The 16,194-nt window shown below is 44.1% G+C and overlaps 1 protein-coding gene across 1 annotated transcript in view; it reads left to right on the top strand.

Annotated features, from left to right (window-relative positions):
• The window catches only part of T265_14205 (hypothetical protein), a gene marked incomplete at both ends in the record, with an annotated part of 26,330 nt that overhangs the window by 6,902 nt on the left and 3,234 nt on the right, over positions 1–16,194 (top strand). Inside the window, 4 exons of the mRNA XM_009172512.1 lie at positions 5,856–5,972; positions 6,802–6,982; positions 7,866–8,009; positions 9,924–10,061. Of these exons, the coding sequence (XP_009170776.1) occupies positions 5,856–5,972; positions 6,802–6,982; positions 7,866–8,009; positions 9,924–10,061 (580 nt within the window). The remainder of the gene's footprint in view (positions 1–5,855; positions 5,973–6,801; positions 6,983–7,865; positions 8,010–9,923; positions 10,062–16,194) is intronic.

The following is a 16,194-nucleotide window of genomic DNA, read 5'->3' as shown; positions in this document are numbered from 1 at the left end:
TTTTCACAGAAAATTCAAGTCCAGTTGCGGAATGAGGGTATGCTTTCTCTCCCGATTACCTAGCGAGCCAGTGCAGCCGAACACTACTCTGGTACACCTATGAGCAAGTCGGCTCATGTGAATGTTGAGCACTTGTGTGTGACTGCAAGTTTAAAAATATCTCGGCGCAGTTATCTTCAAGCTTATCCCGTTCGTGTAGCTGTTTCCTTTGATGTCAACAAGCAGACACTTCAGAACGTACAAATGGAATGTTGAACACAACAATTGTGTCACAATGCGTGAGATTAGCGAACTAGACTGCCTCTGTTGTGAATCTTGTCTTTTTTCGCTGTGAATATGGTTACATGATATTTGTAGTTGTACGGCAGTGAAGCGTCAGTGCCAACACTGCCTGATGATGGTGGTGGTGTTCTATGCGATATCGATTACTACTGAGTGGCAAGAGTTCAACTCCAGGGAGCTAAGTTGATGGCGCCATACGTTCAGCGCGTCATGGAATGCCGGCCTCTTCGCTGATAAATGTGCCAGTTCACAAATGAGTGATAACACGTCCATCACAGACAACTGAGCTCAGCATTCTAGATGGAGCGTGAAAAATCGATGACCGATTACAAAGACAACGAAGGTCGATGAACCTGTATCATCCGTTATGTTGGTGTTAGTTCTGTCCGATGCTAGTTGGTTTGTGGTCACGATGTGATTATGATCATTCGTATGTGTCCGAGCTCATTAGGTGGGACTAACCAAAGAGTGAAATAACCAGTGTTGTGCCTCGTTAGTTTCCTGAGGAATTAGTGTGGCTGTCGACATCAGTCCGATGACTTGTGCGTGCTCTATGTCATTACGGTTGTTGGTGTTGGTTGGTTACAAAGGCCTCGGTGCATAAATCCTATAAAAATCGCCGGATAACTAGATGATCTTCATGTATACACAGTCTTTGCGCGCCTTATAGGAAAACTAGTTTTTTGTCCTCCACGGCTTTTCAACATAGATTGAAATTTTAAAATCTCATACAATCATCAAAAATTGAGGAACAGTTTCAGATGCGATGAATATATTTGCCAGTTTTGCCACCGGACCGCGCAATGACACTTGCAGTGGTTAGAGCGCGAATTTACTGACCGGAAGGTCCGTGGTTCGAACTCGACCTCTGGCTCTCGAATTCCCCTGTCTAGGCTTGGGCGACCTGGCAGTATCCCAGCCCTCGTGCCTCCCTCGTGTGGCATAGCAGCTAGGCACCGAAAGGGTTCTACAGCTGAACGATTTTTACTTGCAGTAACTTTCAAATCATGTCCCTGTTGTATGCGAACAATTTCGGTATCCAAAGCTCATTGAAATTTCAAACTGCCGTTTTCTCAGTAGTTAGAGCACGAATTTACTGACCAGAAGGTCCGTGGTTCGAACCCAGCATTTGCCTCCCGACTTCGTCTGTCTAGGCTTGGGCAACCGGATAGTATCCCGGTCCTTATGCTTCCTTCGGGTGGCGTGGCAGCTAGGCACCGAAAGCTGAACGGTTATTGTTCCCCGTACAACATTTTTCTCTATTCTGTGTACATCTACATGGCGTAATCTCTCGGTCCAATTACCCCTCTTCCAAACCATATGAAACTGACGGATAACTCTGAACTTCTGAAGGTCCTGACTTGTTTTCAGGTTTGCGACGCAATACAAACTTCACTACAGTTTATGATTTGTGTACCGTAAACCGATGGTCGGGTGCATGACAATTTTCCTTATTTGAAACGTTACTTTCGAAGCCATGCTACTCGTCAACCTGCTTTCTGATTGAACTGAAAATACCACGAGTTCCGATTTCTACGCTATACTGTGGGTGGTACTTGTGTAACTGCAGCTGGTTGCAAACCTTACTTTTGGTCGTTGGCTTGTTTGTTGAGCTGGGTAATTTGGTTGCAAACGTTTCATCACTAATCGAGGTGATGAAACCACAGTCTTTGCGCGCCTTATAGGAAAACTAGTTTTTTGTCCTCCACGGCTTTTCAACATAGATTGAAATTTTAAAATCTCATACAATCATCAAAAATTGAGGAACAGTTTCAGATGCGATGAATATATTTGCCAGTTTTGCCACCGGACCGCGCAATGACACTTGCAGTGGTTAGAGCGCGAATTTACTGACCGGAAGGTCCGTGGTTCGAACTCGACCTCTGGCTCTCGAATTCCCCTGTCTAGGCTTGGGCGACCTGGCAGTATCCCAGCCCTCGTGCCTCCCTCGTGTGGCATAGCAGCTAGGCACCGAAAGGGTTCTACAGCTGAACGATTTTTACTTGCAGTAACTTTCAAATCATGTCCCTGTTGTATGCGAACAATTTCGGTATCCAAAGCTCATTGAAATTTCAAACTGCCGTTTTCTCAGTAGTTAGAGCACGAATTTACTGACCAGAAGGTCCGTGGTTCGAACCCAGCATTTGCCTCCCGACTTCGTCTGTCTAGGCTTGGGCAACCGGATAGTATCCCGGTCCTTATGCTTCCTTCGGGTGGCGTGGCAGCTAGGCACCGAAAGCTGAACGGTTATTGTTCCCCGTACAACATTTTTCTCTATTCTGTGTACATCTACATGGCGTAATCTCTCGGTCCAATTACCCCTCTTCCAAACCATATGAAACTGACGGATAACTCTGAACTTCTGAAGGTCCTGACTTGTTTTCAGGTTTGCGACGCAATACAAACTTCACTACAGTTTATGATTTGTGTACCGTAAACCGATGGTCGGGTGCATGACAATTTTCCTTATTTGAAACGTTACTTTCGAAGCCATGCTACTCGTCAACCTGCTTTCTGATTGAACTGAAAATACCACGAGTTCCGATTTCTACGCTATACTGTGGGTGGTACTTGTGTAACTGCAAACCTTACTTTTGGTCGTTGGCTTGTTTGTTGAGCTGGGTAATTTGGTTGCAAACGTTTCATCACTAATCGAGGTGATGAAACCGTTGGTGACGAAACGTTTGCAATCAAATTGCCCAGCATAGCGAACAAGCCAACGAACATCTACGCTGCTTGAGCTACCGATGTTTTCCTCTATGGGAAACCTTACTTTTGATTGTGTGGTACAATTACTTCAACATAGTTAGTAGTATGCGATTAATGCAGCAGATGTTTTTGACCAAGTGGCGATGACAAGCATGAGAGCCCCACCTATGTGTCCTCTACATTTGGGCCCGCTGTCATTAGCAACACGCTGGTTGATAAAGGGGCTTCTTAATTTAGTGGAACCATAGCTGGTGGAAAATATTTTGTAAATATGGATGGCTGTCTCATACGTGGAATTGGCATGCTAAGACTGGCTGGTGATGACAATGCAGACATCCTGGTCCCTGAAGCAGTTTTCGGAGATATCAGGTTTGTGGGAGACACTGCTGTTCGCACCACTTTGTGGACTAGACTTTCTAGTGAACATGATGCCACAGCGTGGTGTGCATCACAGCCATTGGAAAACCGACGTTTGTGACGTAATGTCACAAATCAGTGGATGTGTTATTTCACCCCTTAAGGCTATCACGGGATTTGGACTTGCCACAAACGCATTATTTATCGATCAACTCCGAAATGTTCATGTGGAAAACAGGGGTTCCACTGTATTTTCGACAAAGTACACCAGGATCATATTATCACCACGTTGAATCGCGTGTATTCCCCATCGTGAGATTTTCCAAGTCCCAGCGGTTCTATCGCCAGGACAGGACGAACATGCTTATCTGGCATGATTTCTCTCATTAGGTTGACGCATATTTCACTCACCTTCACTTAAATACCGTTATGGAAGCGAGCTCTGAATCTTCCCAAAACTTCATCATAGGTTTGATTAGACGATTTAGATTTTGGGTGTGAAAATGTCCGTCTTGTGCCGAGAAAAGTAGTGAATAGAATGACACAGCCAACATCTATCGCTTCCTGCCCGCTTCACCCACCTCTTCCCCCGGTTTTTATCACAACCCTTACTTAATATGCGGGTCCTTAAGCAAGTTGACCAAGAAAACTGTCCAGAGGCCCATCCTTGACAAATTATCGATGGACTTTTGCTGCATTTCTGGGAACTCACTTTGGAGATTTAAACACCGTAGTTGAGCATGGGGCATCTTTATCAATCAAAGTGGAAACTTCCGAACTTCGTACGATTCTGATGCTCTTGTAGCAGACTCCTTCAGCTTTACTGTAGGTACCGACTGTCAAACCGAGCCCTAGTTTCTTGAGTAGATTCTCCCAAACAGCCGTCTTTGTGTCGTTAGTTTGTCAACTGCCATAGAAACTCACGATACCCAAAATAACATCCGTTCCTTTCTAGTTTCTCTAGTTTCTTATTCAGTGGAAGATGCATTTTCAGGGTACTAATCAACATCCAGCATACCCGGAGGTCCCAGTCTGATCCCCTCACAAAGCGACTTGTTGACTCGATACCTAGTGATAATGGGGATCGTATTTTATAGCTTTGTACCGACTCCAGACCCGTTGGACGCCACTACTGACAACCTTTCTCCAGCATCGACATCTATTTGAGTCATGTTCATGACCAGTCCAAATTTTCGAGAAATTCCCATGGAAAACCTAGGAAACATACTTTTCATCTAGTCGTCGGACAAATCATTTTAAGTCACCAATTAAACAAACTTCGAGTCACCAAAAGATGTTAGTCACAATTGGTACAAGATAGGCACTGCCAAACTTATGATAGGAAATCCATTATGTTGTTTCTAGGTGCCTACCAAACGGAATGTTTTCTTTTTTTATGACACAGCATAGTCCAGACCAAAGGTCTGTTAGACATCAAGTAAAATTCGCATACAGACGGATAAATGTGGTGGAATCAGAAGGCGCTGGAAATGGAGGATGCGAGCAGTGTTGCGGAGCTGTTTTACATCACACACAAAGTCATCCATCAGCTGTACGGACCGCATACTTGCCGTACAGTGTTTCTAGATGTCACAATTTCATTCACCGCTTATTTGGGGAGGTGGGGTAGGTAGATTCAAGAAATCGGCTGTTAATGAGATCCTGGAAGTCTAATATGCGTCTAAATAGCTGAGCTTAAGGTTTCCAAAAGGGGTTTACCACTGTAACTGTATCTTTCACATGACCATTTCGACCCAAGCTGTCTTGTCGGGATTTGGAATCTTTCAGAACCTTTCACTCTTTCTATCTGCCCTCAAATGCTTTCGCGTGGTGGAGCCAAACTAGCTTCAGCGGCGCTGTTCAGAACTGGCGGTAGTTCTTTGTGCTCTGTCTATAATGCACTGCTTGGCCTTGGAAGGGGATTCTCAATCGGTCATTGTATTCTTTCAAAGCGAAGCGATCCCTTCAATCATATAAATATGAACGCTACTCTACTTGTGATACTATTGTTGGCTCTAGCGGTACTACACGCTTAAACTCTACGTCAGTCAGGATGTGGTGTCAACCATATCTTCACATTCACTCAAGGGATGGGGCAGCGCCATACATCGCCGACTTGATGGGACGGTCTGATAAGCGGTCCCCGTAGGGGGTGGTCGTTTTACAGGGGTGTATTTTCCCCGATGACTCGGTGGTTAACGTGCGAACCGGAAGGTCCGTAGTTCGAACCGAATCTCTGCATCTTGGCTTCCCCTGTCTAGGCTTAGGCAACCTGGCAATGCATCAACGCCCATACTTCCTTCGCGTGGCATGGCAGTTAAATACCGGAAGAATATCGCAGCTGAACGATTCTTATTGATTGATTTACTTGTTCCCCAGTGTAGTTTTTTCTATTGTCTGCCCCCTCGAATTTCCCTGTAGGGATACTTACTTCTTTTTTATCTGCCGTTTCCTTGGTCATGTCCTATTTTCACCCGTGATCTTTATCCCCATTTCGTTCGTCTCAGGGCGTTGCAACCACCCGGCTGGCATCCTGATTGGCATGTGGGGCTCCGTGTGAATAAAAGCGAGAAACTCGTGGGTTTCATTGCAGCAATCCCATGCAATCTGCAAATTTACGAAAAGTACGTTTTCCCGCCGACTTATCATATTCGTCATGAACTTCCACTCGCCTGTCATATAATGTCCATAGGAAGGCGTCAACCTACTTTGCATTTGGGGATTTTCTAGTTTCGTTTGTAAGACGTATTTGGATATTTATTCTCTTAGCTGCGATGATGAACCTTCACGATATCAGCAATTTTAGGTTTACGCCCTTCTCTCCAAAGTCTGGGATATTACACCTTACACTTTTGTCCCCATTTTCATTTCCCAGGAGCAAACAACTCGTGGAAATTAACTTCCTATGTGTTCACAAGAAACTCCGCTCCAAACGGATGGCACCCGTCCTCATTCGCGAAGTTACACGGCGTGTACATCTTCGTGGTTTATTTCAAGCTCTCTACACCAGTGGAGCATTACTGCCGAAACCTGTGGTTACCTGCCGGTATTTTTTATGTATTTTTCTTGGTCCATTTTTGTAGGACACCATACTACTCATTACTGGGCAACACACCAAACGTTTTCCCGTCCACGTTTTCGATACATCACCTCAACTTGGAGAGTGAGGCTCCAGTATAAACTGCCAATGCTTAGCGCTCATTTTCAGGTGGGTGGCTAGTCTGTGCACCTACAAGGTCTAGGCCTCAGACTGGCTAGATGTTCCTGGTTCCAGAAAAGAAGGAATTCGGCGGTGGCTTCGAGCATTTGCAAGTGCTCATCTCTCCTCTGAGTCATTGAACTACTGGTTCGTATGGTCCCCCATTACCATGACCACTGTCGATCGATGTCATTTTTTCTACGTGCCTGTGAATTTTTACCAGCCTTCTGATGATCTTTTTTGTCTCTCTCTAGTTACTGGCATCGTCCTTTGAATCCAAGGAAGCTACTTGAATGCGGCTTCTCCCACCTAACCCGAAACATGACATTGCAGCGAACAATTAAACTGTATCGTTTACCGGAAGCCACAATGGTTAAAGGATTCCGACAGCTTGTCAAAGCCGACATCCCTCAAGTTTGGACTCTTGTTTCCAAGGTGTGTGGTGTCATGTGTTTCCAAGAGCTGGTGTCTTGGCAGGTCGAAATAGAAACACGGTTGTTCTCAAGGAATTTAAAATAAGCCTCTATCTGGTCTCACTGTCTGGTTGCTTCTTTCGAGTTGAACATGGTGTTTGGAATGCACATTTGGTCAATTTGGTGATGATTAGAGCTCTCACCGACGTTTCTTGGCTACAATTTACCTGGAGTATAATGTCTAAACGGAGTAGATGTCCAGCTGCTGTGACTGTTGTGACGGGCTTTTGAAATCTTCATATTATTGTGATCCGCTTTATTCTCCCATTCAAGCTTCTGTCTCTTCACGTATATAACTACGTTTTCCCTTGCTGAGAACAGGACCGAGTTGTCAAGCCGTACCCACAGTGGGGTGATAGGTGTGATAATAGCTAAAGACGTTTCATCGCAAGATCTCGGAGAGCTCGAAAAACGAGTCACGCAACCCTTTCGAGGTTTGGTGTTGGTTTCTGTGTTGGCTAAGTTGAAACACAAACGCACTCACTTGTATTACTGTAAAACTTTGCAGCAACGTGCTTTTTGCTAATCTAAATTTTGTTCCATTTCTCAACTTTCGCCTACATTTTAATCGGTTGGCTTTCCAAAATTAATGCCACTGAATCCGGACTCATTAGTATTATTTTTTGAATGGGCGTGGAAAACCCCAACTTCGTCGTCAGTGGTTTGGGGGACTCGTTCGTATCTCTTTAACGTCTCTCCTGGTTTGAGAAGATGGTTTTCCTCGGACTGAATAGCGCGGGAATGTGCCGGTTAACTCAATGAAACATCGTAGAAATGAAATATAACATTAGTTACATCGGTGTCTTTTTGTTTTTGCGGGCGACTTGTTTGTTTCCGATCCACAGATTGCGATTCTCCTTCTCTTCATGCGTCTTTTATACCAATCACAGTTCTTGGCGCAATATAAACTGCATCCCAATTACTCCCAAGATGAATTCGAACACTTCTTTCTCCCGCGAGAAGATATTGTGAACTCTTTTGTGGTCGAGGTAAGTCATATCACTGCTTTCAGTGCGTTCAGTCATCTCAGAAATGTAGTGTAGAGTCTTGAAGCATTAAATTCACCTTTTGAGGCCCTCCACGTCACCTGTCAGCTTCGTCACTGAGTATGACTGGTGGATTCACTCTCCGGTTGCATATATCAAAGCCGGTATTATCTATCCATCATTTGGCTTATACAGGTATGACACAGGAGCCAGGGCCATCTGAGCTTAAACTAGATCAAGTGCCCGCTGACAGAGGCTTCAGAATAAGAAGCCACACGATTGCCGACAAGATGCATAAATACGGCTTTCTGACCAGTCAAGCTCCAGAATAATCGAAGTGCAATATTTTCTGAAGGTTTGTGCTGATAGGAAGCGTGTACATGCGTATTACAATCATACATTGGTTCCCATTTTGTTTGTCAGTTATGTGGGTTCGGACTTGCCAACTTCACAATTGCCCGAAGATTACTTCGGTGGGTAGCCGAGCTGAACAGGCGTCGAATTTTAGGATGGTTCTAACTTAGCGCTTGGCGGGGCATTGTTCAAGGCGTTTAGCACCATAAACTATGGACACTTTTTCGTAAATGAAACTACTCACAAGGTCGCTTAAAATTCTTCGACAGCCCACTACCAGTTTAACCCCTCTGTGGGCACATCAGGTAGGCGCAATGCCCGAATTTCCATCAACCTCATGTTCTACCCGAAACCAAATTAAACAGATTTCGACAAATACACTCGTTTGTCTATGAATTTGGTTCTTACTGAATGTCAAATTGATCTCTCATTTTTTGTTATTCTTCAACTGAACGTGCTGTGCAGAGGCCACCTAATTTTCCAGTTCATACGATATTCGAGATACTGCAGTATGTTTTAATGAAGGAGACTATTCAACAGGTTGCTGAAAAATTTTCGAAAGCCGTGGGCTATCGAGTCTTTCACGAAGACCGAATTGGTATACAGATGAGTGTATAAGTCGAATTTCGTGTAATTTGAGTTCAAGTAAACATGAGGTCTACCCGAAACCAAATTAAACAGATTTCGACAAATACACTCGTTTGTCTATGAATTTGGTTCTTACTGAATGTCAAATTGATCTCTCATTTTTTGCGGGCGGTATCTCAAATATTATACGAACTGAAACATGAGGCGACCTTTGTTCAACACATTCAGTTGAAGACTACCATAGAAAACAAGAGCGAAGAAGAATTGAGTCTTCCGTGAAAAAATCGCAATATGAGCACTTTTTCTGGTTACTTAATCAAAAGTTCCGGTCCTAACTTGTTCGACTTGGTTGCCCTTGCTACGGACTTGATTGTTCTGTACGGCTGCAAAGAGTTTCGTTCAAGTGCAAGTATAGTTCATAGAGTGCGAACTTGTTTTTCTTCCGTTTCGCTTCTGTAAGAGGAACCGTTTTGTTCAGTCTGTAATAGTACTGTAATAGTACCCCAAGGCCTTACCGAATATCGCAAGATGCTAGAATGCACATCTGTGGGAACAATGCCGACCGGAAACCAACGACTCTCGACACACTCCCCTGCATTCGTTTTTAGATCATCCCCCCTTCACAATTACTCTTTACGGGGACAACTACGCATCTTTTGTTAATTTTGGTATACTTAGCTCTATGGCATCTGATTGTCTAATCTTCCTGCCTCTTTGTGTTCAGAACGACGAAAAGGTGATCACCGACTTCTGTTCCTATTACGTATTGCCCAGTTCGGTCATGAAAAGTCAGCAACACTCCACACTTCGAGCTGCTTATTCATTCTATAATGCAGCGACAGTTACCCCTTGGCCAGCACTGATCCAGGACATGCTGATAGTAGCGAAGCAGGCAAGTTCAACACATTTCCCCTTTTTGGTATTCATTCATGTCATGTTCGTCACTAACGTACCTCCTCTGTGTTTTGTTTTCAGTTGAAGTTTGACGTGTTCAATGCATTGGATTTGATGGAAAACAAAAAGTTCCTGGAGGAATTAAAATTTGGCATTGGCGACGGAAATTTACACTACTACCTGTACAACTGGCGGTGTCCGGTCGCCGAACCCCATGAGGTAGGTGTGGTCCTACTGTCCGATTGTTTACGCTTTGAACCTAGGTGATTATTCCAAAAGTTTTCAGCCTGTTGACAGCACTGCCAATTTGGTCTCCATGCTAACACACTTGTATCCTGGATAAGAGAAGATAAGATAATCATTTATCTGTAACACCATTTTGCCATGCCACCCGAGGGAAGCATGAGGGCTGGAATACTGCCAGGTTGCTGAAGCCTAGACAGGGAAGTCGAGAGTCAGAGGTCGGGTTCTAGGTAGTAAATTAGCGCTTTAACCACAGCCTTCTCGTCCTTAGGTCATGCGACAGCTCCACACCTCTCGAATTTCCGAAGATAATGACTTATTTCCACTATGTACCGTATGTCCTTTAACTGGAGGCGGATGAAGGTAACAAGTGTTCGGGAATCACATACTCACAAACGGCGGCAGCTGTTGTATCCTCGATATCTGCTATCGCATAGGTCTCTCATACACGAGATCATTAAGCAACGCGCTGCCACACAGAGAATTCGCTATCGTGGATGATCCCAAGATTCGTTCCAAAGCCTATCGTTCCACTGATATTTTTGTTGATGTACCTTGTTTCCAAAACAACGACGTACTGACACCATTGGTCTGTTCTGAACGGTCTTGAGGTGCTAATCTGCACTTTTCACACTAAATTAAATTAAAATGCTAAATTAACGTTATTAACCTTACACCTTCATTGACCGACTTTGGTTTACCTGACTCTTTTTATTGCCATTTTGTTTTCCAGGTTGCTATGGTACTTCAGTGATAAAATCGCTACCTCCCCTCCCACTTTATCGATTGACTGTAACATACTTGTTTTTCATCCGTAGTAATCAACCAAATAATTACCCGCCCCTCTGATTCGCCTCAATACCATCCAGACACCTTGTCCATCAACCTCTAGACTGGTTATCCACTTGAACAAGGATTATGTGTTCCTCACCGGTCCGAGTAGTGTTCATTCAATTCATACACTGCTTCTAGCTTGTGTTCGTTCATCTCTTCTCCCTGCCGCCCTCCAAATGCAGTACTGTAATGCGAAAGTGTTCCCCACGGACCAGATCCTTTTTTGAGGTTCACAGTCGTCTTTCTTTTGTCAATAAAATTTCATTCGCTGATCCATCGAGAGTGGTTTTGCCTATGTCGTGAGGAGGATATGGTGTTGTTCTGGTACCTGGTTTAGTACCTGAAGTGCGGCACCTTCTGTCATGCCAACGACTCTCTCCTAGGACTTTCCTTGGAATCAGATAATCAGTGTCTTGGGGCTATCAACATAAGTGCCCATAAATTTTCATTTTGTAGTTGATTGTGCTTGGCTGTGCCATGGTGACGAACGCCACGTCAATGCCGTGAGGGTATCACAACCCTTCTCTGAATCCAGGATCCCCTAAACGGGAGCGAAGAATGCTTCAGAGATAGGGGCAGGGACCTTTGGTTCCACTAGTGCTTGAGTCGTTTATTGGGGTTGCAGATTGCTATTAGAAAAGTTGAAACGTATGTACATCTGTACGATACAGCTGAATTCAGCTACCCCAACGAGCCTGAATTCTCCTTAAGTTCACAAGAAGCCTTGGAGAGACTCGTACAACTCTCTATACCTTTATGTATATTCAATTATATTGATGGCTCAGAGCTGTACACTAAAATGACTCGTCTTCTGAATGCTCCGATTCGAAGCATCTATCCTCCTTTAGATTAGTTGCTTGCGTTGGGAGTTTCACAAAATTATTGATGGGGAAATCATACAGACATGATATAGTTTCGGTTGTGGTTCTCGACAGCTATAGAGCGGCTTCTAGGATGACAATAAGGACGATCATTTCCATCCCAATTTGTTTTTAATTAACTTGAGAAGTTCGCATTATAAATAAACATGTAAATAATCAGGTGAAAGTGCTCGGTCAGGTCGAAATTTCGCAGACAGTCTTCGAATACGTCAGGGCAGTGAAAGTCAGAAATAGATGTATAGTGGAATGCCAGACGTAGTTTGTTTGACCGTTTGTCTCTGAGTTTTAGGCACCCCACTGGTGAGTGAACACCAGTTTTACCGAGTTGGAACAGACAACATTCCAGACGCTCCGCGTACTACCGCTTCAAGGGCCTGATGGACCCAAACTGGAAAGCTGGTCTTTCAAAACTGACTGGATATTCGAATAAGCCAGGAGAAGCAGTCGAAAGGAAGCGTGGTGTGCGGCGTGAGACAAACACTTGAGCTTATTCAGAACCGACTTTGTGCACTCGGTACTCATGGTGGAAGGGAAGGGCGATCCAACATTTGCGAACAAACTGTACTGGAAGCAGGCAAGACTGATGCCTATCTTAACTGTGGGTAGTCTACCACGTACGTCCACTCAGCAACGATTAATGTGCGCCTGTGGGTGGAACTAAAGCAAACCGTGCAGGCGAATTTCAGCAAGAGTCTGGACCTCAGGGCTGAATTGTTGCTGAAGCAGCTGACAAACAACTACAGTGTGTGTCCCAGTTTTAAGGTTTGCTGGTTCACAAAGGCTGTTCATAGTTATCCCACTAGGAAGCCTTTCGGTGATCTTGACACATCGAATCATTTGGCTTGGGAGGCTGCAAAATGTGTATAGCTTAGTTGAATCAGTATTTTGGAAAGATTTGAAAGCACAATAACTGCGGAGGTAGGGCATTCGAATGTCACTAGCCGACTTGAGTGATCATCAACAAAGGAGACCGTTTGGGAAGATGGGTCTTTCGACTCGTCCTGAAAGTAGGAAATTGTTGCCTACAACGGGTGGTAGCCTACGCAAGAAGTCTTCATAATCTATTCGGAGCTGTTCAGAAGGCCATCTTTTTGAGGAGCTTATCGAGGCCAGTCGGAGTATTTGCATTGTATTCGCCTGCCATGAAGAAACGTTTCATCGACCCAACATGAAATGTCGGAAATGGAACATAGTACGAATCTTTCCAAAATATCGTAGGCGGTGTTTTATGTAAACCGTGAGTTTTTATCTTTGATATTTGTGTTTATGCCACAAAAGAGCGTATTCCCTGTCGATCGATATTTCAACACACGGAACAAACCTTACCGTTCACTTCACGCACGTGACTTTTTGAATCCTGGCAAATGAGTCTTTTGATCTGAAAATTAATGAGAAGTTCCGAGATATACCTCAGATGTTGTTGACTGAAACGACTAATCGTATGACCTGATTTCAAGCCCTATTTATCGCATACGGAAATTCGGGTTACCATTTAGTAGAACGAATTAGAATGAACTGACCGTTCGATTTGGACTTTTAGGGAGGAGGGGATTATCAGAGTGACCTAGATTTAGCCATATATTAAATTATCCTGCTTGATCTGTTGGCCATCCGAATAGTCTCTTGTTGAATTGTATCGACCAGGTGCAGAATCCTTTTCCATTCGCAGTTCCTACATGTTTTGTTGTTTCAAAAGTAATCAGTTGGAGCCTACAATTGTACCGAGCGAATGGTTAAAATCCGTAATCAGTAGTACCTTTTTGTGATATTGGTAGACCTGAGTATTGGTCCTCAGCTCCTGTGCTAAGTGCGAATTACGACCATGAACTAGTAAAATTCAGCACGAAGTTGAACTTTAGCACTACACGAAAGCTGTGCATCTCGGTAATTATCCGGCTGTCGTACGTGACTCGTTTTAGCACTCCGGCTTCATTGCTTTCAGTCGACGTTGCGCCTGTGAGCTACTCCAACGATTATTGAACGAATTCGTGTGGCCAAAGTTGAGTCTGGTCCGTTGCTTGGCAACAATTTATCCAAATTGCTTACGGCGTTTACATGATAGGTGACTACTAATTCTGTTGCAGTGGGAATGCACATTTCATCCAAATTACTCCCTGCCTGACTTTGGTAGGCTTTCTTCCTTGGGAGAGGGGTGTTGGGAGTTGTAAGGGCCACCGAAGTCGTCCCTTGGATGGAAACTTCCCTTATTGGATAAATTCTCATTTGGACGCCTGACGTGCATGAGGCTGTATTCGCCCCCTTCCATCTTGGGGCTTAGCACAAAATGTTGCATTCTGCCTGAAAGGTCTTGTTATGCAGGTTGAACAGTAAAGTTCAAGAGAAGGCCAGAAATGAAGTCGCTTGACCCACGTTTACATGCAACTGTAAGAGCGAGACACCAAGATGATCATAATCATCATCATCATCAGAACGGCAAGAAGACAATGACGGCAGTTGGAGATGAGTTGGAGATTCTCATATGCGATTTGGTCCTGCCAGTGAAACCAGTCTACGCTAAAAGGCTGACAAACACACCACTGTTCATTTATTACATCCCTATTTGGAATCGTCATCGGTCGGCGTCTCAGGAAACTCAGGGTTTCGAATTGTGACATTCCGGGCTGTCGGTTGAACATCTATGCGAGAGCTAATCGCAGAGCCGTTCAGCCGCTGGACAGCTAGAATATTGTGGGTTCAGAGTTCCGAGTTTCCTGAAATGCACATTGCTGATGGTTGCCAACAAAGATGTACAGTGCTTCTCGGCTTTTCAGCATAGATCAGCCTCAATAACAGAACGAGTTTTCAGCTGAAAATTACAGAAGTGTGAATTTTGACATTGAGATAGACCGTTCATCGTAAGGCCCCTATCGGATGTCAGATGTGTGAACCAGGTAACAAGACTAATTTCCCATTGGCATAGTTCCGAATTCTTACCACTGATGGTCACTTTTTTTGAGAGGGGGGGTCGTTTAATTTTGCAGGATTCTCTCAAACAATGGGAAGTTACAGCTCTGCGAGCTGGACATGAACCAGCGAATACGCTCACCCTCTCTGAAATTCAGAGTTTGGATCGGCTTCAATGTTTCAACCCACTAGGGATCTCGGTGGGCCCTGCATGTGTCATGTTCGGATGCCGATCGCTTAGAGGCTTTAGGTTGTCTCCCAGCAATAAAACCACACAGTTCCTGATGGCATAGTACACTATTGAGGCTTCCTTTTCAGAACTAGTACCCTTCCTAAATTTCGTTTCATTTGCATATTCCTCGACTAAAGTTTTGCTTCAAAGACTGCCTTGTTTTTAATCAAAATGTGTAATTTTTCAATACAGCGTCAAACGGTTTTGTGATGTTTTTTATTCTCAATTAGTTCTTCAGAACCAGGCGGTCACAATTTCGTCCAACCATATCAAATGAGAGACCACAAAAACATGTACTCATTATTTTTGCCTTCAAGGTGTTTTTCTACTTAGAAACTTTCTTTTACGACTATTGGAGAAGCAGCACCTGTGCATCATATTAAAACAGTAGCGGGTAACCAGGCAGAAGGGATCAGATCCGGTCATTCAGACTAAAGAACACCGTGTCCTCCTTTTCATACGAATGTTTTCTGCCTCTATGCACTCTTAAAGTTCACCTGTCTTGACAACATGTAGTGAATCTTGTCCAATAAAGCAAGTTTCATTAAGTTTGGGTATGAAGACATTTTGGGTTCCAACTGTTTATTTGTACCTCCTTGAAGTGACAATTATGGGCTAACACTTGGGTATACTGATGGATTGAGAACAGAACTCTTCTGTTCGCTGTCGGATCTTGTTACTTTTGGGTTTCATTTTCGTGCATACGCGGCCTAGCGCAAATAGTGTGTGGCGCTACCCAATGGCCATTTGCATTGTTCTGTGCTATATGCAAATCCGGGGGTGGAAGCAGATGCAGTGAGTTGCACTTTCACATTCGTCGAACAAAAACATCAAATCGGCCAGCTCTTACAGCTACTTGATGTGTAAGCGTCCTTCAAACCGGGGGAAGCATGTAGCCTGATTGTGATATTGCCCACCGAGGCAAGGTAGTTAGTTGGCTACAACCGAATTCAAACGGTGGAAATATTGATCATATTGATCAAAAATTGTCATTATTTGCTTGGGGGGCCTTTGAATGTTTCCTTATTTACGACTATTGGCCCGTCTTGCAACCGGGTTTTTCGCTTGCTCTTCTTATGATGTCCGGTCTTTGCTACTCAGAATTCAGTCAAATCAACAGGGTGGCTTTTAGGGCCATATGGTTCCGATCCAATCTACTGCCGAATCAAACTACAAACAATTTCAAACGGTATCGTTTTCCTATTCCCTGCAGGGGACAACACGTGACTCCACCACCTACACGACGGTTTGTTGTGGT

Source organism: Opisthorchis viverrini, assembly GCF_000715545.1.
Source record: "Opisthorchis viverrini unplaced genomic scaffold opera_v5_157, whole genome shotgun sequence".
Lineage (NCBI taxonomy): Eukaryota > Metazoa > Platyhelminthes > Trematoda > Opisthorchiida > Opisthorchiidae > Opisthorchis > Opisthorchis viverrini.
The sequence above is the reverse complement of the archived record's forward strand: the minus strand, read 5'-3'. Positions and strand labels throughout refer to the sequence as shown.